General features: G+C 40.4%; 1 protein-coding gene across 1 annotated transcript in view; it reads right to left on the bottom strand.

Moving 5' to 3' along the window:
• ltk (leukocyte receptor tyrosine kinase) overlaps positions 1–26,763 on the bottom strand; it is a 68,807-nt gene that overhangs the window by 32,765 nt on the left and 9,279 nt on the right. Inside the window, exons 2-4 of the mRNA XM_026151459.2 lie at positions 3,975–4,067; positions 2,023–2,169; positions 1,523–1,751 (exon numbers count right to left, since the gene is read on the bottom strand). Coding sequence (XP_026007244.2) covers positions 1,523–1,751; positions 2,023–2,169; positions 3,975–4,067 — 469 coding nt within the window. The remainder of the gene's footprint in view (positions 1–1,522; positions 1,752–2,022; positions 2,170–3,974; positions 4,068–26,763) is intronic.

The raw sequence follows: 26,763 nt of genomic DNA, 5'->3' as shown, positions 1-26,763 counted from the left end.
TTCCACTACTGCTGCCATTATCAACCATGGGAACCGCACTCCTCCATGAGCATGTGTTCCACGTAACAAAAGCACCAAACATGTCGCTATTATTCAGCATAATCCATCTGTCACCTTGTCATAAGTCCAACCTGATTGTGTTTTCACAAAGCTGGCCCACAGCTGTGTGATTATAGGTGGCGTAATAAAGCAAAGCAAATCCTGCTACCTGGGATATGTGACAGCACCCAAGATTTACCTCACACGTCACAAATCCTGCTCTCCATTTCTAAAAATACGTCCATGCTACGTAGCGCCAACTGCGCAACCCTATCGTATATGCAAACTAGACTATTTTCACCATGAAAGCTGTTTAGAGATCAGTGCCTGGAAATTATGTTTGACCATTGAAACTTTTGCCTCTGCAGTGCTGCCTGATCTCCTCTGGTGTGACAAAGCAGTGATCCCTCATCTATGTTTTCATTCAGAGAAAGCAGGAGGTGGTGAGCAAAGTTTGTACTGATGTGATCAGAAGAAGTTGCAATGTTTCCAACACACACGGTGGCAAATGGTGATTAAGTAGGACGCTGTGTCGACAAGTCTAACTCCTGTTAACGCATTCACACCACCTGGTCACCAGTTTGCTCCTCACACGACGCACCACCTTGAGTCTAGGAAACTTTGGACTACGTCAAGTTCTCATCACGAGGATTGTTTCTCCACACGAAATCCAGGCCTGCGGACGTTCAAGGTGAATAGGAAAATCACAGACCGCACACTGCGAGTGATTAAAAATGGCAGCAGCGATCAAAGTGGTTTTGAAAGAGAGATTAGCCTAATTCTAAGTGGTACGGGTTTTTTTTTTGCTTATTTGTCTGTCCCAAGTACACAAAACTTTTTGACAACACCTCATACAGCCCGATGTCAACTCCTGTGACCATTCAGTCTCTATTATGCACTTAACAAAATTGCGCCATATGTCAATACGCATGACATCCCACACAACGCACAACACACACTGAACTACTTCACTGAAAGATGAAGCCTGTTGGATGGTAACTGTGCTTTAAATGAAGAGTGTGTCCAGACATTGTATCTGCAGATTTTGTTGGATGAATAGCCAGCTTAATAAATAAAGTCACTGTGTGTGAGTGTGTGTGCTTGTGACTCATAATGGAATTGCACAGCCCATTACTGCGCAGCCACTAACAAACCCAATGTACAAACTTATTGCATATGCCAATCCATCCTCCTCTGTCCTAACCAATTATATGTAACTTCATTTCCAGCCTGCTTCTAGTCTCAGGAATGCTTTTAGCTGTTCTAAAGATAGTTGTGCTTCAGCATTAGATCAATAGGAAATATCTGTCCGTGTTTCCCAAACAACACGCAGTCACAATTCTACAGTTTGCCTTAGATGGTAGGCAGGAAACATTTTTCTTACATAACTTTAGTGGGACAGAAGTGTGCCTTCTGTTTTTTTTTTTCAGTGAAGAGGACTGGTTGTGTTGCACAATAACAAAAGGTGAGTGTGTTCGCTGACCTGCGGTCGTCTCGTCCCCTGTGGTGCAGCATCTCCGAGTGAACGTCTGAATCTGGTTGAGCAGGCTTGATCAGCAGTGCGAGGTTCCCCACCACGGGGCCGGCCTCATACACAGCCACCTGAAGCAGGCAGTCCATGCTGCTTTTTGGCAATACTGGGCTCATTAAGTGGTAGTCACATTTCCCAGAGGCCTCAGCTTCAGGTGACGGGGTTAAAAGAAGGAAGTGTCCTAAGGTAATAAAACAAAGTGGAAAATTCATGGTTGACTATTTTATAGCAGCCTCATAACACTGTCTAATGCTTTAGCGTTATGACAAATTCTGGATTAGGGTATATTTGAATATATGAAGCACAGAGTGAAAGAAAATGTCAAGTGAGAAGCAACGTTTTCACACAGTAGCTCAAAGACTCTTCTAAACATATTTGACAGAAGAAAGAGGGACACTGTGTATCAGAGCACACTGATTTAGCTGCTCCTCTGTGAGTCTCTGCACTCTTACCATCAGACCTTCCCTCTGAGTTGTCAGTTGCAGGCATCATCCCAGCCTTTGTACTCTGTGGTTGCTGTGGCGACACCAATAACCAGTCACTTCGGCTGCTGTTCGATAAAGTCCAGAGACACGGTGACTCAAAATCACAGGAGGGAACTGCAACACATGAAACAACAAAGATGAAAACTCAATTTTTAAAAAAAGAGTCCATCAAATTATGTAGATTATTTGTTGTTGTTTTTTTAATGTTTTTGTCTGAATGTGTAATTACTGTATCGATTTAAAAATGCACTGATTTGATTACAGCTCCAAGCTAACAAATATACTGAAATATAAACATAAAATACGTCTTAATGGCATTTTTTTCCCCACTAGCCTGAAATAATCATATTTATACACACATGCAAAACAGCCCCAAATCTAAGAACTGAAAAAGTGTATATTTCTCACGTTATCTTTATCCCACTATGTTTAAAATCTTGAAACGAACTGATACTGTATTAAAGAAAAAAACAACTTGTCCGCAAAACTTCACAGTAAATAAACAGCATCTGCGATTTCACAAAAAAAGCCTCCAAACTCATTTATATGAATGCCTGAGTGGGGATGAGTAACACCATATGTTTTTTAGGCTTTTTTTTTGGGGGGGGGGGGGGGGGATTGGGGTGGCGGTGGTGAGTGGAAATATGAGAAATGTGTTTCTTTATTATCTCGAGACCAGAAAAATCCCAACAGAACTAAAGAAAAAAGTTAGGATGCAACTCCTCCAGTGATGCTTCTCTCTGAAAAGATCTCTCTTTAATATAAAAAACTAATAAAACGCAAATTCCAAACACATAAAGGATAGATAAAACTAGACAGGAGAAACTGTGCCTGAGAAAATGAAAAGCTATGAAGGATATATATTTTAAAAAAGCCACAACATTTTAAAAAAATTGTATAAAATGTCAGCTCAAGGCCTTTAGTTCCACTAAATCAAATTTAAATCCAAAATCTGTTTAAAAGTCAAACAGACAGAGCCTTTGACTGATTTTGTGTCTGTCTGTGTGGGGGTCGATGAACAGGAAGGGGACGGAGGAGACGTTCAAGACATCATGTGACAACTGGAGAGGAAACTGCCTTAACCACTAATATGGCAGCAAGCCAGGGGAATTAGGAATCCCTCCTGGGATAAAGCACAGAATTATTAACTAATTATTTCATATTAACCCACATTCATTTCTTTAAACCAGATAAAAGAGTAGCCTTCCTCTGATCACAAATGATATAAAAATGTTGCTTTTTCACAGGCATCAACATGCTACTTGTGCTCCTGGCAATCTAACAGGGGAGTGTTGTTACAGCTCGAGTGATGCTTGCACTTGAAATTCAAAATGGGTAGTTTTGTCTCAAAAATCCAGTTTTTCAGGGATAATTCCCAATGTAGTCATCTTTGACAGATGCCAGTCTTTTTGATCCTCTGCCTGCACGACAAACTACTCAGGTTCTTAATTTAACCATGCTTTCCAGTCAAAGAAATATTCATGTAGATGCATGCAATGAGTATAAGAAAAGCAATAAAAACAACCCAGGTGATAACTGGAATACAGATTTTCAATTTGTGTCAAATCATCAAAGGGGCGATCGTGGCTCAAGAGTTGGGAGTTCGCCTTGTAATCGGAAGGTTGCCGGTTCGAGCCCCAGCTTGGACAGTCTTGGTCGTTGTGTCCTTGGGCAAGACACTTCACCTATTGCCTACTGGTGGTGGTCAGAGGGCCCGATGGCGCCAGTGTCCGGCAGCCTCGCCTCTGTCAGTGCGCCCCAGGGTGGCTGTGGCTACAATGTAGCTTGCCATCACCAGTGTGTGAATGGGTGGATGACTGGATATGTAAAGCGCTTTGGGGTCCTTAGGGACTAGAAAAGCGCTATATAAATACAGGCCATTTACCATCAACACATCAGTATTCTAGATACAAACTCACAGTGGCTGTCATTGTCCAGGGGATGAGGAAGAAACTCATCTGGGAAGTCTTCGTCCAGAAATCGGTCAAAAAGGGCGTGGCAGGTACTGCTCACTAATGACAGAGACAAACAGGTTTTATTAGTTCGAGATGTCATACAAGCATTTCACTGTCTTCAGTCACTCTAGTAAACTGCAGCCATCAGAACCGCTTTAACTCTTCATGGCAAAAATTCAACAAGGTGTTGGAAACAGTCCTCAGAGAGTTTGGTCCATATTGACACGATAACATCTCGCAGCTGCTGTAGATTTTGTCGGCTGCACATCCATGGTGCAAAACTTTCCATCACATCCCAGAGGCTACTGGACTGAGATCTGGTTACTGTAGTTCTTAGTGCTTAGTTAGTAATAAAGGACCAAACCTGTGCCAAACTGTACAGAGAGAAATTCCCTAACACCATTACATCATGACCATTGATACAAGGCAGGGTTTATCTATGCTTTCACATTTACGCACATCCTCAGACCAGGCAAGACTTTTCCAATCCTCTGTTGCCAAATTTTGGTGAGCCCATGGGAATTGTAGCCTCTGTTCCCTGTCTTTAGCAAGCAGGAGTGGCACCTGGTCTTTTGATATGGTCACCTTGATTGATTTGATTGATTTTCCCATTGATTTGAGATACTGTTGCCTTCCTGTCAGCTTGAGGCAGTCTGGCATTTCAACTCTAACCTTAGGTAACAAAAAGGCATTTTCACCCAAAGAACTACCGCTTACTTGATATTTTCCTCCTCTTGGAGCATCCTTTGTACTGTAAACCTGACATGCCTAAATCTATTAAGTTGCTGTGATTGGCAGGTGTACCTAACAAAGTTGCCAGGCAGTGTATCTTTTTGTTTTGATAAACAGAATCAATAATTTTCATGGATGAGTCAAAGAGAAACACTCAGATTTAGTATGAATAGCTAAAATAAAGGAGGTTTACAGCAGCGTCTACCAATAAACCATGCTGCTGCAAACAAGACGAAACAAAGTGTAACACTGTTAAGAAAAACATCAAAGTGGTCGTCTGAATCCAGGCTGTGGAAACCTAAAAACTAATATGACGCATAATTGCCCTGAGTTTCCACTGCTGCCTCGTTAGCGCCGCAACAAAAGTGCTACAAAACGAACACCAGAATTTTCAGGTGTGAAAACATATTGTTAGCATGAAGTTTCACATGAATTAGAGGACTTTACATGTCAAGACGAAAAACGAAAGCAATTACCAACTGGCCCTTTCCCAGCTTAACTTTTATTTTATTTGATTCCTTATTTTTTTGGCATCTGTCTGAGACCTTTAATAAAACAAAGTGGGGTTCTGGCAGCACTTCACATACAAGCAAGAGTCATGGAAAGGAATAAAATTGCTGTGATACAGTAACTTTAACAGTAAACCAACGCTTTTAGATACACAAGCCTTGAATCCATGAAAAAAACAGCAGTAATTTCTGCTATGCAAGAAACTCCACACACTGGAAATTCTTCCAGCATGTGGCACTTTCTGCAGCTCATTGTGAAACCAACCTCTCAGTCTATTAGATGTAGCTGAGTCAAAATGTTTTTACTGTCCCCCGTTTAATTCCATCCCTTTCAAAGACAGCTTGCCTTGAGGCTTAAATGCTCACACAACCACCAAAATATAATATTTTTTATCTTTTTCTCCTCGTAGATAAACTCCTACATGAATGGAAATATACATACAGAAATAGCATTCACTGCTTCGCAGCAACAATCAACAGACATGCTCTTATTTTGGAGACGCAAGCTGAAAGAAAAAGTCACATTCAACGTATTAACTAGCATGACGAGTGGACAATGAGGGAGATGATAATATCTTAGAGGGTCACAACTCAAATGTTGCAATGGCCCCTGAACAGTGGCGTTACTGTTATCTGATGCCTGCAGGGCAAAGTCAAAAAAGCCAAGCAGGACAAATTCAATAGCTGAAATTGCTGTTTACTGAAAGCGGTTAGTGATGCTAATGATGAGGAGGTGAGGGGTCGTGCCTATGAATGGCAGCCTTGCTATTTATTGATAATTATGGAATAACAGCTGCTATGGATAGTTCCGAGCACGGAAACGGGAAAAATTAAACTGTAGGAAAAAAGAAAAGGATTCAGCCAAAAGAAGAAAAAAAAATTAACCCGCTATTATTAACATAAGCTTGGGAATCCCCCAAGAATCCAAACTTTTTATTTTACTCCCTCCAACTCCTTTCTTATCTTGTCCAGTATGGATTTAAAAGATAAAGAACAAAAGAAATACAAATTTTAAAAAAACACCCAAACACTCTCTTTTAAGCTAGAAAGGAAATGAAAGAATTACTGAACTATCTGCATCATCATCAGCCGGCAGCGAGTTTCTTTGATGACAATCCAGGACCCCGACTACACTGTTACTGCACCAAGGCCTTTGAGGAGAGTGTAACTTTTAAAAGCTGTCAGCTCAGTTGAAAGCAAAGCCTGCCCTTGTTAGTTTTTCTATCAAGGTACTGTGGAGTCAGAAAACTGCTGTGCGTTGTAGTTTAGCTAAGTTCAAGGACGGGGCTTTGTTGCAGATCTGAACAGCTCAATAGAAAAGGCAGCAAACTAGCAGGGGCCTCTTTGCCACCAGTTTGCTGTCTCTCCGTCACTCAGCAGAAGTGAAACCATTAAGAGTGAGCTTTTGTTTAAAAGCAAGATCAGCCAGAATCAAAGGAACTTATCATCAGGCCACAGAGCAGCGGCCTGATGATAAGGTGGATAACCTGGCCTCCATCTCCTTACCCATCTCCTGCTCTGTCATCCATCGCATACGCTGGCCTCTCAGAGGATTTGCTTTGCACTACCAGGAAATGTATGACAACAACAACAACAACAACATCTGGGCGTGCCTAGAAAGCTTTTTTTTTTTAAATGTACGTGTGAATATTGGCTGCTTGTCAAGTCAATAAAACTCCAAAATTGCAGCTTCAGAAGGACTCGGAGCAATTTTCTAATGAGCAGACCATGAATTATACAGTTTTTATCTTCAAGGCTAGTTTCTGAGTGCTGAAAGCTATTTGTTACATCAGCCTCGGCACTTGGATAAACACATTCGCTCTCCATGTGCTCAGGAAAGTGGCATGCTGTAAATGCCTGAGCTAAATTAAGCTAAGCAAGGGTACAACCAGAGCACTGCCTGATGCTATTTACACGCTCGCTCCTGGATTCTCTTTCTCTACCTGTGCCTAAATCATCATATCACCTGACTGAGGGCATTTCTCACTCTCTCTAATGAGTTTTGTAGTTTTGCTGCAAATTTTGCTTCCAGACCAACAAATTAATCATCAATCAATTATGTTGAAAAGGTATTTTTTTCACTTTTGGTGTTATTTAGATGCCACCTTCCGTTTTCACCATGATTAGGGTCTACTGGTCATTTTCACTTAACTCACAAATAATGCTGAAAATAAAGTTTGCATTATTACGGCTGTGGACGTTTTGAGTTACAGGTTGGTGCCATAATGGTATAAAACATGGACGTAGTTTCCAGGTCAGAAAAATCATGCCAGTGTACAAGTACCTTGAACCTGCATTCTACCTGAAGGCCACCAGATGGCGATAGCTGTGGTCTAAAGCAGCGGTCGCAATCTTAAGTTGTTAGCCAGTGGGTGCATGGTTTCATGGTCATACTCGCCCTCTTTGTCGCCTCTGTTTTATTGCAGCCAAGATGGCGATGGCATTAACACTCATGCTGAGGCTTCAAAACAGGACTTCAGAAACCAGTGGCTGATGTCACAGTAGCTACGACCACTTTCTATTTTGTCTGTGGTTGGTGCCTGCCAGACTTGTCTACTAGGCATCACTTTAGCTAATTTGAGCATTTGAGGAGCATTTTTAAAACAAACAAACAATGTAATTACATGTCAAATGATATGTAGCTAGTGCACTTAATGGGCTTAAGAGCCAATGTGAGGAAGTTTTCTAAATCTGGTGAGTGAAATTCGGATATTTATTTGTGGGTTTGCGCTAATGGCTACACTTTGCTATCAAACCCCATTGTAGTTAGCTGATAACTTAGTATTCCCACTTCTCATTCAATAAATCTAGCTCCAATAACTCAACGTAGCAACAACAGTAATGCAGTAATGGGTGACAGCCCAGATGTGTGTGTTTTTTTACGATCTATATATCTGAGAAAACCAATAAAGGGAACAAAAGTGGAAAGAATAATATCTGCTTAAAGTTTTATTGTAAGCCATCCAGTAGTTCCTACAGATATTCTTAAACAGATATGTGTACTATTTAAGTAACACCTGATTAGGTGGATTTATACCTCCTTTAAAACAGCACTAGAGCTCAGTGGGACATGACACAGTTCTGCACAGCTCTCACACCTGGTAAAAATAAAAAAATGAGTGTGGAAACATTAAGTACCTACAATTTATCTCCTTGCGCATTATGCAGAATCGTCCTTTGTAGGAAGAAGCTTCATCTCTCCACACTCGCCTAATAAAGTCCTTAACCTCTCAAATCTCTTATTCGCTACCAGGCCTTTATCCTTCATTCCCAAGATACATGACAGCTGAACTGGCTATAGACAGAGCCACGATCTATAATTGAAATGAAAGTTCAGCATTTCAGAAGTTCAGAAGTGAAGACAGATGGTGGTTTAGAAGGAGATTAATCAAAAAGGAATAAAATATGGAACTAATATTGTTCTGATATGGAAAAAATACAAGCCCCACCTCCCCACCCCCAGAAAAAACAATACTAGATCTTAATGTTTTGCCTTATTAGGATTTTATGTCCCACACTACAATTTATTCACCAAAGTGAACCATGCTTTTGCATTTTTCTCACACAAAATGTTACTTGATGCATATTTCATTTTTTTTTTCAGTTTCAAAACAGGCCACTTACATGAGGAATTCATTTCATAATGAGATGAGAACAAAATTAAAATTGACCATAGGCCATATATTATTCTATTCATTTTCTATATGGACGATAAAGAGAGAACTTCAAAGGTAATGCCTCACATGAAATTCACATAATAAAAGTCCTCAAGTTTACCCCTGTCCTTGTTAGCATCACTATCATGTGCATTTTAACCATTGTAATTGCTTTCAAGTGTGCAGTTTTGAGCAAAGTGGTCTCAGAACTATGCATTTTATTTATGAGGATGTCAAAGAAAGGGGGGAAAATGAACCAAATACACTGTAATAAAACAAAACCAGCAACTACTCACATTGCCTATTCTTGTAGTGCTTCCTTTCAAGTTAAGAAGTACGATTAAATCACAAAACCAGAAGCAGAAGTGTGCGAAGAAAAAATAAAATCAATGAAGTGGCTGGAGATCCTTCTTACTTAACTGGGGATGGGGGCAACATTTCTGGGAGACTAATGATGAAACAGTGACAGTAAAGTGACGTAAAACTGACTGTAAAATTACATCATTAGTTAGAGACTGGATTCATGGAAGTCATTTAGCAGAGTACATACACGTGTGAGTGGGGGGATGTTATGCTTTCACGTGCAGTGACTCATTTCCAATTGATTTTACTGGAGCAATTTATAGTCTGTTCTCTGGGTTATTATTGTTGGTGGAACGTAAAATGGAAAAGTGTAAAGCGCATGGTCAGTCAAGGCTAATTGGTGCATGTGAATGGCAAAGGCTGGCACATGTGACTGGAACCCGTGTAAGAGCTATGGCGGCACAGAGTGGTGAAAACCAAAATGCTGTATATGATAAAAAGCAACAAAACACACAGTTTATTACATATTTAAAAAGCAGAGCTTCAGAACTACACCACGGAGAGATAGAAGAAAGTGCCCTGTCGCCATTTGGATGTCTGGGTGAATACAAGTCAATTCCCTTTACTGGCTCGCTCAAAAAGAAAAAGCTCAGGAAGTATTCAAGATATTGACTGGGCCTCCAATTTCCCCAGATCTCAATGAAATCGAGCATTTTTGGGATGTGCTGTGGAAACAAATCTTATCATCGAGGCCTCGTTTCAAAACTTAGAGGATCTGCTGCAAACGTTTTGGTGCGTGACCTCACAGGGGACACTCGGAGGCCTCAGACAGTCCATATCTTGAATGATCCAGGGCAATTTCAAGCAGGTGGTTTTAATGTTGCCGCTGATTGGTGTACGTCCATACAGTACATTACTTTTAATTAGTTATGACTCATGGTGCAGTCGAGATGATATCGTTTTGGAGTGGGGTTCTTTTGGCTGGCGCTTTGTCAGAAAAGTATCAGAAAAGGAGAGAAAAGTAAAAGTAAAATGTCATAAATGAGTTTGAGCGAACTCAGAACAGCTATCAAAACAATACAAAGTACAAAACAACAGGAATAGGCTTTGGCAGGAGAAAAAATAGTCTGACATTTTGGGAAAAAGAGGAGGTTGATGATTCCTGGACTCTGATACAAGGTTATAAAAAAAAGGTAAAGGTTTTTTTTTTTTGTTTTTTTTTTGCCTGTCCCGTTTGGCTCTTTTGCCATCAGAATTGTTGTCTAAAGGCAAAGAAAGATACCCAACGGATTTACTTTACCAAACTGACCATCCCAGCCTTGCCGTAATGGTCCATTTGATTCACCTTTTATTGTTTATTTTATTTTCACTTACTGAATACGGGACAGACTTGACTGGGGGAAAGAAGGGGAGAAAGAAAGAGGGAAAGAGAAACAGCTGAGAAGAGGGACGGGGGAGAAGGGCAAAAGACAAAAACCAACAGAACGGGCAGAGAAAAAAAAAATGCATCTATCAATCACCTGGATCACCTGCTGAGAAAGAAAAAAGAAAACAAGCAGAAGAGAACAAGAGTAATAGAATAAACAACATCACAATGATATATGGGAATATGACAGTAAATACTAAATATTAAACATTATTGTGCAGCACATAAGATCAACAGAACACAGTGTGCTTTGAGGTAGGAGTCAAAAAGAGTGTAGTTTGTGGGTGTGATCACCCGTGTGTACACCTGTGAGCATGGACGCGCTTGTTTTTTGTTTTTTAAAAGGTTCCTTCATGTAATAATCTGCTAGAGGGTGTGGGGGGGCCACAGCCCCGTCCTCCAGGGCATGAAGCAGGTGTGGAGGAGATCAAAACTCCAGACATCCAGAGGCCCCCAGAACACAAGAGACCAAGGAAGACCAACAGAGGGGCAGCTGCGCCACTGTCCCGGAAAGAGCTGAGGAGAGTCCCAGATGAGGGCTCACTCAGCAGCCGCGGAGCAGAAGCCAGGGGGAGTTGCAGTGACGCGCCCGTGAGCTCCGCCGGCAGCCAGCTGCGCCTGAGTGACCGAGCCCCAGGCCGAGAGGCCGGGGGCACCCCACCTCCGAAGTGGCCCGAGCGAGCCCCAGGCTCCAGGCCCCGATAAGCGGCCGCCAAGGAGTGAGCCGGTGTGTACCTGGACGCCCATCCCCGGACACAAAGAACCACCAACGCACCGATGTCTGAGGGGGTCCGCCACTGGCAGGGGAAGTGGTGGTAGGTGGAGATAGGCCTCCAAACCTTGGAGGGCCTGAGGTGTCCCCAGAGAGGTGGCGCCTGACACCCAACCTGACATATAGACACAGACATACAGGCACACACAGATACAAACATCCATTCCCACCCTCATGCTCTCATATGCACTTACTCCACACTCAACCAACGTGGAGACAGACATAAAGAGACGCTGTACACACGATCACACTCCCCAAGCGTACTCTACAAACCGGGTCTAGGTGCCCTTGCCCCTGGAGGGGGGAACTGCACCCAGACCCAGGTGGTGTTTCCCTTTTCCCTGCGGTGGGGGGAGGCAGACCGCCCCGACTCCGCAGCAGCAGGAAGGCTCCACACTCCAGACCGCAGTCGGACGGCCAACTCCTCCTCCTAGCCCCCCCGCTCCAGCAGGTCGCAGAGAATGGGGGTGAGAGAAGACTCCAAACCTCCCTCCACCCGCTCATTGTAGTGTTGATGCATGTGTGTTCTAAGGTGCATTTAAAACCCAGGAGGGCATGGAGCTACCTGCCAGAGAGCAGCAGGTAAGCGCATGGTAAAGGTAAAGGTTAAAAAACGTAATGTGCCGGTTTCTCTTTTAATCACTTTTACTGCCATTAATAAAAATCTAAAAGCTGAACGGCTCAAAGATATTTAAAACCTAACATGGGCTTTAGTTTATATTAAATTTCAGGTAAAGAAATCTGCATCGACCTTAGGGGAGAGGAAAGAGAAAATGGAACGAAACTACACAGGAAATAAATGAATAAGTAGAAGGATGTGTCAGCTGAAGACTGCAAGGGGAGCTAACTAATTAGAGTGTGTGAGAAGAAAGAGAAAAGACAGTGCTGTGTTATTTCTGCATTTCACTTTTTGGCACTTTGCCCTTTATTGAATAGTTGCAGCAGAGATGGTCAGGAAAAGAGCAGGACAGTGACAAACAACTCTTTTCTTCAGTCCTGCATTAAGCTTGACGCAGCTACAGTTTTGCAGAATATTAAAGAAGGGCACAACGATCCTGTTTGATGCTAAAGGGTTTTCCCAAAGGTCTACTGGCAGAGAGTAGAAATAAAAAAAAAGAAACCCAATTTACTATCATGTTTATGAGGAAATGTCTGGATAGTTCAACTTAAGAAATTACACTTACTGTATGTTTTACCAAAAAAAAAAAAAAGGTTTGTCGGTTCACAGAAATGGTTCATAGTGCTTGATAGAAATACTGCAAGCTGGTGTTAAAATAGAAGTCATCTCTTTAGATGAACAACCTTCATAGTTTCAATGTTTCAGACAAAAACATAAAATAAATCCAACCATCCATCCGCTCTTGCCCACTTGTTCAGACGGGTTTGTGGGGGCACTGGAGCCGATCCCGGCTACCACTGGATTAGATTCGGTGTGCACCCTGGACTGCTCACCAGTCCATCACAGAGCTAACACAGAGACTCGCCCTTACATCCGTGCCAATTAACCTGACCTGCATGTCAAGTTAATTGGACTGTATGAGGAGGCCAGAGCACCCAGACAAAATGGACACAGGCAAAGGGAGAACATGCACACTCCACAGACAAAGGCTCCAGCCATCAAATAAATCTGCTGTGTGTTAAAGCGTATTGAAGACAGAAAAGGGGCAAAGGAGTTTTCCATGAGTTTTGTATTCCTCCCTCAGATCTACCAAATGGAGCCATTACCCTCTCCTCTGATCTACAATACGGGACTTAGACGCAGATTATACAGGAAAAAGCACTTATTTAGAATTGGAGAGCGCTGGGAGAAATCCGGCTTCAGGGCTTGCAGCTCTAAAGGCTGTTCGGCAGAAAGCTTTCTTTCCTTTTGTTGTATTCAGTTTTCAGTCACCACTTGCCTAGATTCAGCTAAACAGTAATTGGTTAGGTTAAGGGCAAGATTGTGGTTTGAGTTAAAATATAGAGAGCATGTCTGGTCAATACCCCTCATGGAAAACTCTTCCCACACATGGCTCCTGAAAGCGTCCTTGTTATTCCGATATCACGGCGATTTGTCACATTTTCTTTAATGTCAGTTACTTCTGTTGTCATGGAGCTAAAACTAATGTCCATCTGCATCATGCTTTTCTCCTGAGATAACTCTTCTGCCGAGGCCACGCTCTGTGTCGGTAGTCAGGAGGAAGCTGAATGTCATGGAACTTGGAGAAAAGGTCGTCTTCTTCATCTTCAACAAGAGAAGTAAGTACGTTTTGGTGCAATGGGAATCAAAACTGCAAAATGTGTTTTTTTGGGGCAACTGTGCCTCAGTAGGGAGAGCAGGTCACACACTAATTGGAAAGTCAGTAGTTTGATCCCCAGCTGCTTCAGTGGGGCTTGTGTCCTCAGGCCTGATACCAAACCTCTCCCAAACATGCATCCATTGATGTGTGTGCATGTCAGTGTGTTTGTCTGTGTGTCGATGACAGGAAAAGCATTGTATAGCCCAGTTAAAAGTGTTGCATGCCTGTGTTTGAGTGGGTGCATGTGGCTTGCAGCGTAAAGCGCTCTGGGTGGTCAATAAGTCTAGAAGAGCGCTGTTTGAATGCAGTCCATTTACCTTGGCAGAGCATGCTCTCCCTTCTGATTATATTGTGTATGAATGGTTGAAAAAAGCTTTAAAGTGCTGCTCTAATCATACCTAGAGTCTAAATCGCTATTTAGTTTTCTTTCACGTGTGACAAAGAACAACATGAAATGTTCTTAACCCCACTCGGTGGAAGCCATCACCACTTTCGCAACTTAAACTTTGGCGTACTTTTGCTAACATTGCTTCAAAACATCCCCCAAGTTTTCCCTTGCTTAACCAGATGCTACAAACAAACCACATGACATATTTCATCATAAACCAGAAAGGTTCAAGTTTAAATTCTTTAAAAAAAAACAACAACAAAAAACCCCACAAAAAAACAAACAGACACGAATGGTTAATGTTGTTTTCCCCATCCATTTCTTTAATCTACCACCTCCGGCTATCAGTGCTTTAATTTCTTCCTTACAGACAAGCAACTCAATTTAATGAAACTATCACAGAGCGCGTTACTCATGCAATATCTGGCTTATGATGCGACTGTGGCCCTAATTAGAAGTTACAGGAAATGAACAAAGCAACAGAAATCAAAATTGAGTCTATAAAAATTTACTTTGTCTTCCCGTCTGATGCCAGGTCGCCACTTACCACTTAATGCGTCGAATGTCATTAACCATCAAGTTACCAAGAAAAAGATTTCTCGGATCTTTTCTTTGCCCCTTACAGACTGTTCTTGGAAGCTTGTCCAAAAGAAGCAAAATGCTGCTATCTCCTCCCAAAACCTCATCTATTTAGCTCCATGCACACACACAAACACATATTTGGAAACCATTTGTACATACCAGCACGATCCTGAACCATAAATCTACTTTAATTTTATGTCAGTCATCCACAAAGCCATTAGAAAGAAGAGGTATTAGACATGCAGAGGCAAATTAAAATTCAATCAGGGCCCTGAAATTGTTCTTAATGTCTTCAGGTTTCGTGTATCCAAATAAAAATGTAGACATATGGGGAACAGCTGCGGACAGCCGTCATCACTACTGGAAATTGAAGCAAATTGCTGGCTTTCATTCAGGGTTGTGCTCCCATTTATTGAATAGTCAGGTGAATATTGAAGCATCAGAAAAAAATACAGTGCTACTGTGTACAATACGGTGTAATGTGTTTTTTTTAAATGCATACAGTACAACATGAATATTCCAGCTTTTAAACATGAAATGGATTCACATTTTGCATTTTCCTAGCAAAATATAGAGAAATAGGTTGCGGCTCAAGACTTTTGCACAGTTCTGTACCCAAACCTGCACATTTTCTTACTCAAGTCATTTTGTTTTAAATCTTTTCATTGTAGGTTTCAGCTCAACCGTTTGCCAGTAAATTCCCTGTTGAAACTCTAAGGTTGGAAATGTGTCAACGCAGCGTTTGCTGATTTAAGAATATTAACCGAAAGCATGTCAGAATCCACCAGAAAATATTCCCACAGTGTTCCCTTTCTCTAAAAAGTGTTTGCTTGCTATGCATGACAGGCCTGTCAAGCTTTGGTTCTGCTTGTGTCTAAATGATATGCATTGCTGTGGTAATATGTCAGAAAATGTGAGACGGTGACTATCCAAAATATGAAGCAGGGAAATATCTGGTCTTATTGCACTTTCAGTATGGAAGAAATCCACAGGTCTCATTTTTTTGTGTGCAAATTTTTATTTGACAAGTGTATCTGATAGGATAAGAGACTTCAGCTGTCAAGTTAGCCAAATAAAAAGGGCAATCCAAAGAATCACATTAGTTTCGTATGAACTGAGGAATCCAGTTTTGTCCACAACAGCGACTGTGGACTTTGTCTCCCCTTTGCTCATATGGAAAGCAGATAGATATCTTTTAATGTTTGCACAGGTGGCAGCAATAGAAGCAACAATAATGTTTTAAATGGGAAACTTACTCTTGTTTGCAGAGTAACTGAGAGTCACTGGATTTAAAAAAAAAATCATCTTCCTTAATTTTTCTGTTGCAGTTTTTTTTCCTGGAATTTTATTTTTAAAATTTTAACAACACTAGGGTGGAAACCTCGTGAGTGAGACTGCATACAAATGACACCACGATACTGAACCCAAAGCAGCTCATCATTACCTCCACAAAGGCAGGTATATTTTTGGTAGGGTTTGCCTGCGTGTCATTCTGTCTGTAAATGCAAGAGCTCGAAAAGTTTTGAATGTATCCGAATAAAACTTTGTAGGGGTGCAGAGTGGGGTCGTGTTGACAATCCATCAAAAATGGGCTTGCACCCACCAAGGTCTTCAAAGTCAACTTAATGGTTTATTTGTCAAAAATTGTCAAAAAGTCCTATAACTTACAAGCGTGGTGGGTATTGTCAACATACAAGTATCATATAAAGATAAAGATCTGAAATAACATGTGACATTTGATCTCTGACCTCCTCTTCTTTAAGGTCAACAGACTGAACAGAAGGTCAAAGTGATTATAATGCTATATAGAGATATTTACTGCCATTGTTTGTATTGAGAACATTTAGGGATGTAGGTAGTGATTCTAAGTATCCCATTACTTTGGACCTCTGACCTCTTCTTTAAGGTCAAATAAAGTCAAACTTTCATAAAATGTCTTTTATCTTTAAAACTATGTTCAAAATTCTCCTCCCTTTATTTGTATTAGCAACATTTAGCAAATGATACTGGTATATGGGGATACTACATTTGACATTATAGTTTGCATTCAAATATCATGTTACGTTTGACCTCTGACCTTTCTTTAAAATTGACCCCAATAAAGTCATCGATCATTTAAAAAAGTATTGTTAAGAGAAAGAGAATGAGCTGCTTGGTTAGTTAGAAATATGCTCTAGTTCAATATTACATAATAAGCTCAAGTTATTTGTATCCAGTTGTTGACAAATCTGTTACCCATTACCTACGTCTACATAATGTTTGCGTAATCAAAGTAAACACCTGTCAGGCTAACCCTTATCTGAGTATTACAGCACTACAAACTTCTTACGGTATGTTTAAAAAGATCAAAGAAAATAAAATGAGTATATACAAAATACAATACTATTCCCTTAAAAGTAAATACCACAAGAGAGTGAGCTGCTTTTGTGGAGGTTTGCGCTCTCTGAGTGCTTCCAGTTGATTTTACTATTTATACCTGTGATTTGCTTTTTAAGTGCCTGTAGAAGTGCTTGTTCATGGGAGGTCTTGGGATTATTGGGCTTTTCTTTGTGTTATTGTAGGGTCTTTACCAAGCACGTTGAGAAGACCGCTGTTTTGATTCTTTCCACTATATAAATAAAACTGAACTGAACTGAAGGCGAATTGATAGTTTTCGTGTGATTATGTCAAAATGGTACATGCAGACCTGATATTAGAGACGCAAATTATCAGATGAAAACGAGAGATGTACAAAAACAAACTGAATCTTATTTGTTTAAATAAGGAAAGCATTAAGTATCCAATGACAAAACTCAGCAACTTTTTATCAAGAAAATTTGGATTCAGCACTTCTGATGTCACTTCTGCTTATTTCCACTCTCTCAAGGTGTAAAACTTTAGAAAAAAAAGCAAAGTCTTGTGACAGTTCGTCTGGATCTTGCACAAGAAGCAACTTTAAAAAGCCGAAAGACTTCAGAGGTGGAGATACCAAAAAAAAACATGGGAAAAAAGTATTCACTGGCAAGGTTATGAGAAAAAACTGACAAATGAGGCAGCTCCCTGAAAGAACACACTAGAAAATCAAGTTATGCTGTCCCTGGCTTAAAAAGAAAATTCATCTTCATACTGAACATTACAAAACACTGTTTGTTCTCCAAACACCTTTTTGCTTTTAGACAATGAAGACTTAAAGTAAGGGGCTTTCTCAGGTCAGAACAAAGAGAAAGATAGCAACAGAAAAAAACCCCACATTTACCCCAAATTTCACCTTAATGCAATTAAACAGTAATGAATTTATGGGTCTGGGGCAAATCATTAGTCACTTGAAGTGAATAAAAAATGGAAATATCTTCTTTCTCTTTTTTTTAAATATATATACACACCAGTACCTTAACCCATGTTCACCCAGCAGGCTTTAATGATCAGGACTGCATTTGTGTCGATGGAAATCGCAACCAAAGACCTTCTGGATTCAACTCTACCTCTGTGTCTCAGCAAATGGAGAGGTCGTCTCCATTATATAATATAATAGAGCCTCTATTATATATATATATTTATTTTTTATAAAAACTAGACAGATGGATGATTGTACATGTCCAAGTCAAAATATGCACACCTTTGCTGAGCTTGAACGTCTTGCCAGCATCCATACAGACTTCTGAGGACCCATTCATGTGCAGTGAATCAGCCTTTGGCATTTAGGAATTAAGACCCATAACTCAATTTATGATTTAATTGGCTGCAGCATGACTTCATTTAACTGGCCTATCGTGTGAGATATGCAGCTTCTTCCCAGAAAGTCCCTTTTCAACAAAACACAGAGATTTTAACGCAACATGCAATTTTCTGTTTTTTCCTTCCCGATTATGAATACAAAGCTTAAAAGCAGCATAGACACAAGCTAATAAGAATTTCAATTCAAGGTGGCTTGGCACAGTTTAGCTGAGGTGGGAAAAGGACATGGGAGTTTGACGGAAAATCAACTGAATAAAAGCTTGGAGTGATGGGGACAGTAAAAAGCTCTCACTACGTTAACACGAGTTATGTTTTCGCAAATACATTTTCATTCTTGTCAGAGTATGCCAAAAGCCCTTCTTCTTTACATACATCTCAAACGGTGTTCATATAGAAGAAGAAAAATATGCCATCTATACATTTTTGTAGCCCGCAATACACAATTCATCACGCAAATTAAATAAAAACTGCACAATCCAAACCAAAATCTGGTTTATTGCGTTAGTTTCAAATGGACTGGTGGGTTATTTATTCACACTGCTGACTTATCCAAATACATTAAGCCACAAGGTGGTCTCAAGAAAATAGACATTTATCTGGCTTTAGCTTGGTGGGGGTGGCATTAAGCTACGATAGCAAAAACGAGGTGAAGTTCTCTAGCCTTGACTTAGTAGTTTCAGTTGTGTAAACAATTACTGACACAGTTTTTTTTTCCAGAAGATTACCATTTTTGAACTCTACACACTACGTTCCCTTTAGCCTATATGTAGCCTATATACTTTTTTACTTCACAATTAGCTGATATGAGATAAAATCTCTCATAGACCTCGTGTGTCCCAGCTGGCCAGCAACAAACACTAGATATTGTTACTTATTTTATCTCATTTAATCTTTATTCTCCTGTCATGCACACCTAGACGATGGTCAGTAACCCTCTGATAACCACCAGTCACTAGGGAAAAGTCCCCGATCAAATGCAAGTGGGCGTAGGAGGTTGCTTGCTGTCGCTCTTAGAAATTGTCTGGAAAGAAGTATACCGCGTTTCACTGGAAACCTCCTTATGGTTGCAGAGGTCAGAGGTAGTTTGTATGGAAGACACTGACTTGTTTTGCAAGTTCCTCACCAACTCCTCGCTAATTAGTGAGTTAATGAAACTGAAGAGTGTGGCACAAACTACAAACAGAGACCGTCTGCCTTCAAAGCAAAGCTGCACCTTTTGAAATGCTTTCGTTTTTCGCAACTCATAACTAACGCAGAAACACATCCGATAAAAAAACATGCATATGTTTATTCGGAAGGTTTAATACACAGATCAGCACCAAGAACACGTGAGCAGCTGACAGTGTCCGAACTGGTCGCTTCGACATCTGTCAGGATAAAACCCCGGGGGGTCCGAGGGGACTGAAGCAGGACCTTCTCATCTCAAACCACAAAGTTCAACTCCCACCCAGTCTGAATGGGCCAGTAAGCTGACATTTCTTCCCTGAGATCAAACAGCAGTGTCTCAGTTCAGCATTAAAGGCATAAATTAGACCCTTTTTTTAAAAGAAAAAAATCACTGTATGACTCACTGAATCACTTTGCTTTAGCGAACCTGAATATCTGCTGCCCAGTGATTTAAGACTGATTCCGTCTGACAGTTTGTTGAAGCGACATTTCCTCCTATTGCACAAGGCTAAATGCATTTAGGGTTTCCTGTAAGAATGTGTTGTTTGTTGTTTGCTCCTAAATGAGCACCAGAAAAACCAGAAAACCACAATAACTCCGTTAGTATATACAGAAAAAGAGAATAAAGGCAGTCTGGATCTCAGCTGCTACCCAATCATTCTGCAGAACAGACATCAAAACCCTTTCTGACATATTAATATCCTTATTAAATGCCGACCTTCTCCTGTGTGTCTTTGAGGAAATGTGAAACATTTAAATGCCTGAAGCCAAACTGGGGTGAACTCTGAGTCATATTAGTGAAGAAACACAAAGCTGTGCTTAGATGTTGCAAAATGAATACAACAAAGGCATTAATGAAGCACGGCACCAACACAAATATATGTTATTGATGGATGTGCGGTTTTGTCCTGGTTCTGGAAGACTTGAACAGCTCTCCATTCTCTTGTAGACATCTGGGAGTGCGTGGGAATTTATCCAACTACTCCACATGTGTTTTGTGGACCTGTAGAAGGAGTGCTTACCACACCTCAAGGAGTGTCCTGTTAGGGAAGCTTTGGGAGTTTGGTTATCAGACCTGTTTTTGCAGGCTCTGTCCCTGTAGAAAGAGCCTGCTTCACACTGTTAGTAGTATATCAGACTGGTTTGCAGAGCATGTTGGACTCCACCAGGGTTGTCAGTTGTTGTTGATTCTGTTCATAATTTTTATAGATAGAATTTCTAGGTACAGATGAACAATTGCAGGTGATGTAATTCTACAGGCTTCATCAAATGAAGGCAGTGTGAGGGTAAGTGTAAAGCAGCAGGGATGAGAATTAGAATCCCCAAGTCTGAAAACCTCAGTCAAAAAAGGATGATGTGTCCATCTCATTTCCAGGTTGGAAATGAGTTGCTGCTCCAAAGCGTTCAGGAATCTTATTACACAGATTATTCCTATTCTTTCCTTCATCTATGGCAACAGGGTGTGGGGAGTGACCCAAAGAATGAGACTGTGCACACAAACAGCATCACGTGTCTGTCCTCAACCTTAGAGATAGGGTGAATGGCTCAATCATTGGGGAAGGACTCAGAATAAAGTCGCTACGCCTCCACATTGAATGGAGACAGCTGACTTGGTTCAGGCATCTGACTAGGGTGCCTCCTGAATGCCTCTTAGGTGAGGCATGTCCTACTGGGAGCGGACCTTGGGCCAACCTAACACACACTGAAGAGATTGTTTTTCGGCTGGCTTGGGCATGACTCGGTGTCCCACCTGATAAGCTGCAGGAGGCTGCTGAGGAGATTGTTTCGAAGGATTGATTATAACTAGAGTTCCTGCTGTTATCCCCCTTAAAGTGGTCCACAATATTGATTAATTTATTCTGGGGATTATTCTGCCCTATGGCAGCTGGGATGGGGTCTAACCCCTTCACAACCCTGAATTGGAGGAGCAGAAGAGAATGAATGCATGGATGGATAGATGGCTGGATTAGTAACAATAATGGATTGCATATGTATATATATAGCGCTTTTCGAAGCCCTTTCCAACTCCACTAGTCATTCACACACTGGTGGAGGTAAGCTACAGTTGTAGCCACAGCTGCCCTGGGGCAGACTGACAGAAGCGAGGCTGCCATATCGCGCTATTGGCCCCTCTGGCCATCACCAGTAGGTGCAGTGTCTTGCCCAAGGACACAATGACCGAGACTGTCCGAGCCAGGGCTCGAACCGGCAACCTTCCGATTACAAGGCGAACAGCCAACTCTTGAGCCACGATTATTGTGGGAAACAGTCGTTGTTGTCATGGACATTAATTCTTTTAATATTGTTTTTTTTTGCCTTTTTTTGCCTACCCCAATTTACAGTTAAAAGATATATAGAAATACTTAACAAATGTCTCTATAAAATGCTATATGCATTTAATAGATGTCTGAGTCCTCATAAATATTTCTGGAAAATATTTTAAGGGCCTAATACTAAGGGCTACTTATGGATGCAAGTATGTTCTCTGGCATAATGCCTTGTTTTCCTCAATCATTTTTGCAGACTTCATCTTCAGACACACAGATCATCTTAGAGTTTGTTGCTGACTAAAGTGCAAAAAACTGACGTGCCATCAGTTACATTCTTAAAAACCACAACTCATCATTCAATTTCAGATTGACACAAAATAGTCTTGCAATGAGAGTATTCACCTTCCCATCTTGTTGCAGTTTTATCCTTTTTTTTTTTTTTTTTTAGAGTTCCAGAGTTTTTAGAGCTAATTATGATCCACCAGCGTCTGGAACACGCTATTTGGGCTTTAAGAGCAAAAAGTTTAATTTGGAAAACTCAACACTTCTTCCAGAAGTAAACACCCACAGGATTTATTAGGTGCCTTGCTTTATGAGGAGTGAGAAGTGAATATATTTAAACTTCGCTCATTTTTGTCAGATTGTTTATGACCATCTGCATATTTACATTTTTTTAAACACATACTCATAAATCATAACAAGAGAAACTTTTCATCGTTTGGGTGTGATTTATTTATGTGTGTTCTTCTTTTTATAACCTTCAAAAATATCAGCAGATATTATCTTTAGCCTATCGGTGTAAGTTCTGGTAAAGACTGAAAAAGTTGTGGCCTGTGAAAAATTGTTAAACTTTTCAATGAAATTCACTGTGCTGCCAGCTTCAACTGAGAGGAAAAGGTGAAAAGCCTTGACTTTGAGACGACCCACTCTATTTGCAGACAGCAGTTGAGTAGGCGCTCCCTAGAGGTCAAATGCGACAATATTTGTAGAACTCAAGAGAATCTGTTTATTCTAAGTTTATTTTTTATTTAAAATAAAATAAAATTGCAGTGTGTCAGACTTCAAAACTTATTACCCTTCACCTCTGGGATACTAAAGATTTCCATTGTAATAAAATATTTCTGAACCCTCTTTGAGTATCGGGCTGCTGTTGACATACAGGACATCTCTGGAGATCTCAGAAACTGACACGGGTACTTATCAGTTCTTTTTTGATGGTTTACAATTGCAGGAACAACTTATTAGCCCTTAGGGATTTTCTCCAACTCTGCATAAATATGACTTATGATTTCCACTGAGTTGAAGTCATAAAAACAGTAATGAAACAAATTATACTCAGTCGTTATTTATTGAGGAAAATAATACGATATGGTAGGAAAAGTATGAGAAGGTGTTTTCAATCACTGGGATGAAAATAAGGGCCTGAGAGAGTGGTCTGTTTTTATTTAAAGAACAAGGATTTATCAAAGACTGCTAATTAGGACACATGTTCACGGAAGTGTGTAATGGCACGAACAAGGAGAGTTCTCTGGAAGTATATAAAGTATCAAATATCAGTATCGCTGTCGGTCCTATAAATATTCATTCATGAAGCAATTTGGAATTATAAAAACAATGAGTGAATTCTAAAAAAACACCCATCAATGTCCCAGAGGACAGTGGCTCATGCAGTGACAGTAGCCCTGAACACTGACACTAACCCTAGCAAAGAATAAAGACAATGTTTTTGGAGTGGCCTTAACTATGAATGCACTGATACAATATTTCCTAGTGTATCTGCTAAATCCTCATTTGAAAAGCAAGACTGGTAACATGACTCATCCACTTTAATTCAGTTTTATATTGCTTACAACATGTAGCACTTGCTAGCAGAAGAGCTAACGTAGCATGAGGGATGCTAATATAGGGTGACCAACCGTCCTCTTTTCCCTGGACATGTCCACTTTTCACGTTCTGTCCGGGGCATCCGGGTGGATTTTCGAGATTGATGAAAATGTCCGGGTTTTCCTACAGAGGACCCATATGTGTGATGTACGTCCCTCGTACCGTCCCAGTAGTGGTAATTTTTCTTATACAGATGAGGCCTTATCTCTGTACCAGTATTAGGTTTTTAAGTTATTTTTTGCCCTTGTTGACTTGTAAAAGCCTATATGACATTTTTGTTTCACCATTCATTAACCGCACAGAGAAGGCATTGTTTAAATATGTTAAAAATTTTCTTTAAGCAAACAGTATTATTAAAGTTCTTCATGACTGGGCCAAGTGTCCTCTTTTTTGGAGATCAAAATATGGTCACCCAATGCTAATAGGGGCAGCTTGGGGGTATTTCACCTACTATTACAAACGCTGGATTGTTGCATCCCTGAACTTAGTCCAACAAAAACACTGCTCAGTTACCTGAAGTGAACAGTTCACGTAAGGAAACCCATAAACACCCGCAATTGGTGCTATTCACTGAAAAAAAATGAGCTGAAATCAAAGGTTAGCACCGGTTTTCGCATTACAAATGCAAAACATGTTATTTTGGCTGATAAAAAAAAATATTTATGCTGTCTAACTTGTTTTTTCCTCTTTTCCTACTTTAGAACTTGTCACATTGGGTCATTGTGGGTCACAGTCATAAATCATGAAAAAAACAGTTAGTTGCGGGCTATTAATCATTTTCATTTATCTGAGGCTCTGAATTACAGTATTAAGCAAGAAAACAAAAAACCTAACTTAGACGCTTGAAATGTTTGCCAAGTCTAAAATCTCACTCATTTTGAATATCTTGCCAAAGGTCAGTTTCATATCATGTTTCTGCCTAATTGTATCTCTGGACTATTTTAACAACCTTCTTTAAAAAAAACTTTTTTTATGGAAAAAAGGGTTTGGCTTTGTCCCAACCCAAAGTCGCCCTTGAACATGGGCGACACACAGCTGGCTACTCATCTATCTGTTAGCCAGCCAGAAGAGGGAAGCCCCCGAGGTCAGCTTTGATCCTCTATCCCTTCCTCTTTTTGCCAGCAGTGGAAAAAGATCATTACCCTCGAACTACACCTGAGCAATAGACATTAGACCAGCAACTTCACTACAAGGACACAGGAGGAAATACTCTCACTTGTCTCTTTGTGTTACAGGCTGTTGATGGCTCAGGAGGTGGATAGCAATAAACAGAAAGAGCATCCAAGATAAAAAGACAGATGGAGTTCTAAAACATGAGGTCGATGCCAAAGCCTGCCAGACAACTTCAGAAAGGAGAAAGACTGAGGAAATGAGATGTTTTGAAGAGGAAAGTGAGAACAACTTGCATATGCAAATGATACAGTTTGCACTTCTTAAAACAGAGTGAACAGAGTGATCATATAAATACAACAAATCCTCACACCAAGTTCCTGAAATATAAACACATAGCTCCTCAGCAAGTTTAAAACTTGGACTTACCAGTTTATGCCTTAAATTTGCTCATCTTGGGTCAACCTTTCATTTTTTTAAATTTGATCTCGCCAAAAAAGTTGTCTTCTTCACCATTAATGCCACATTAAACAGCAGGTAAATTCTGGAGGTGAGTTTGGTTTTTCTATATATAATAATAGTCACTCCAATGTTGAACTGACATGCTTTGTATGTGAACGAGCGAAGGGAACATTGCCTGCAATTGCATTCAAACTTTGTTGATTAAGTGCAGATCAGATCGGTCGTCTTTTAACATTCACAGAGACACATGGGGACCGAGACGCATAAAATAAACACAGGTGATTGGAACTATCATTAAAGCCTCACACACACACACACACACACACACACACACACACACACACACACACACACACACACACACACACACACAGACTGCGTGTTAGCACTGTTTGAAATTCACAATCAAAATCAGATCCAGCAGTTAACCACATATTGAGTCAGGAAGCTTCACGCATTCACTGCAGTCACACTTCCATTGTATTTACCTTAGAGTCCCAATAGAATAGTATACATAAGCAATCCCATTTAGTTTTAATTAGCAGATATCGTGAATAACTATAAAAGCTAAAGTGTGATCAAAGCACAAGCTGAAATCTGAGGATACAGTCAATTTGGCCTCTGTTACTGGAAGCAGAAACAGGGTAAACTACTCAAAATGGTCATACGGCAGAAAGAAAGCACGATCGGAATTTGACTCTTTGTACTTTATATTTTTGCATATTTTAAATTCTTTCATGATAAAACGCATTCTTGCCAATTCACATTTTTTCAGGAAATCCCCAGTGGCATTCGGTTAATTGATAAAAAGAAGTGATTGATTGAATCAGTGTGACAAGAATCACTTTCTCCTAATACTAAAGGGATAGTTGGCTTTTGTCTCTGCTTCTTCCTGTGCCATTTCGAAAAATGCAATTTTGGCACAACTCTTAGACATGAGGAGAAGGTAAGATTATGAAACCTGGATAACAGTAACTGTTTCTGTTGTACAATCCTATTTTAAAGCCATCTCCTTTATATATTTTCACGTTCCACTGTGTTAAAGCAAAGTCTGTGTGTTTAAATCTTTCTGTGGGGTGAAGGAGAAATTTCATCTGTCCATCTTTCTTCTTTACCACTTATCCACTTCATTGTCATGCAGGGACAAGAGCCTATCCAAGCAGTCGCAGGGCGAGAGGCTGGGTTTATCAGAGGGCCGAGGATAAACATATATACGGTACTGCGCTAAAGTCTCGAGACACCTTGTATCTGATTTGCAAGGAACAAGATAAACAGGTGATTTACTGAACCCTGTGCAAACTTAGATGGAAACACAGTATATAAGGCAAAAAGAGATAAGACTCTCAACAAGTTTAAAACTCAATATTTAGCATGACCATCTTTATTCTTTAACACAGCCTGAACTCTATTAAACTTTCTTATAATTTCTTTATGGAGTCTACAGGAAAAGTCTTCCAGGCTTCTTGAAGGACATCCCAAAGCTCTTCTTTGGATGTTGG

This window comes from Astatotilapia calliptera, chromosome 19 (assembly GCF_964374335.1).
Source record: "Astatotilapia calliptera chromosome 19, fAstCal68.1, whole genome shotgun sequence".
Taxonomy (NCBI): domain Eukaryota; kingdom Metazoa; phylum Chordata; class Actinopteri; order Cichliformes; family Cichlidae; genus Astatotilapia; species Astatotilapia calliptera.
The sequence above is the reverse complement of the archived record's forward strand: the minus strand, read 5'-3'. Positions and strand labels throughout refer to the sequence as shown.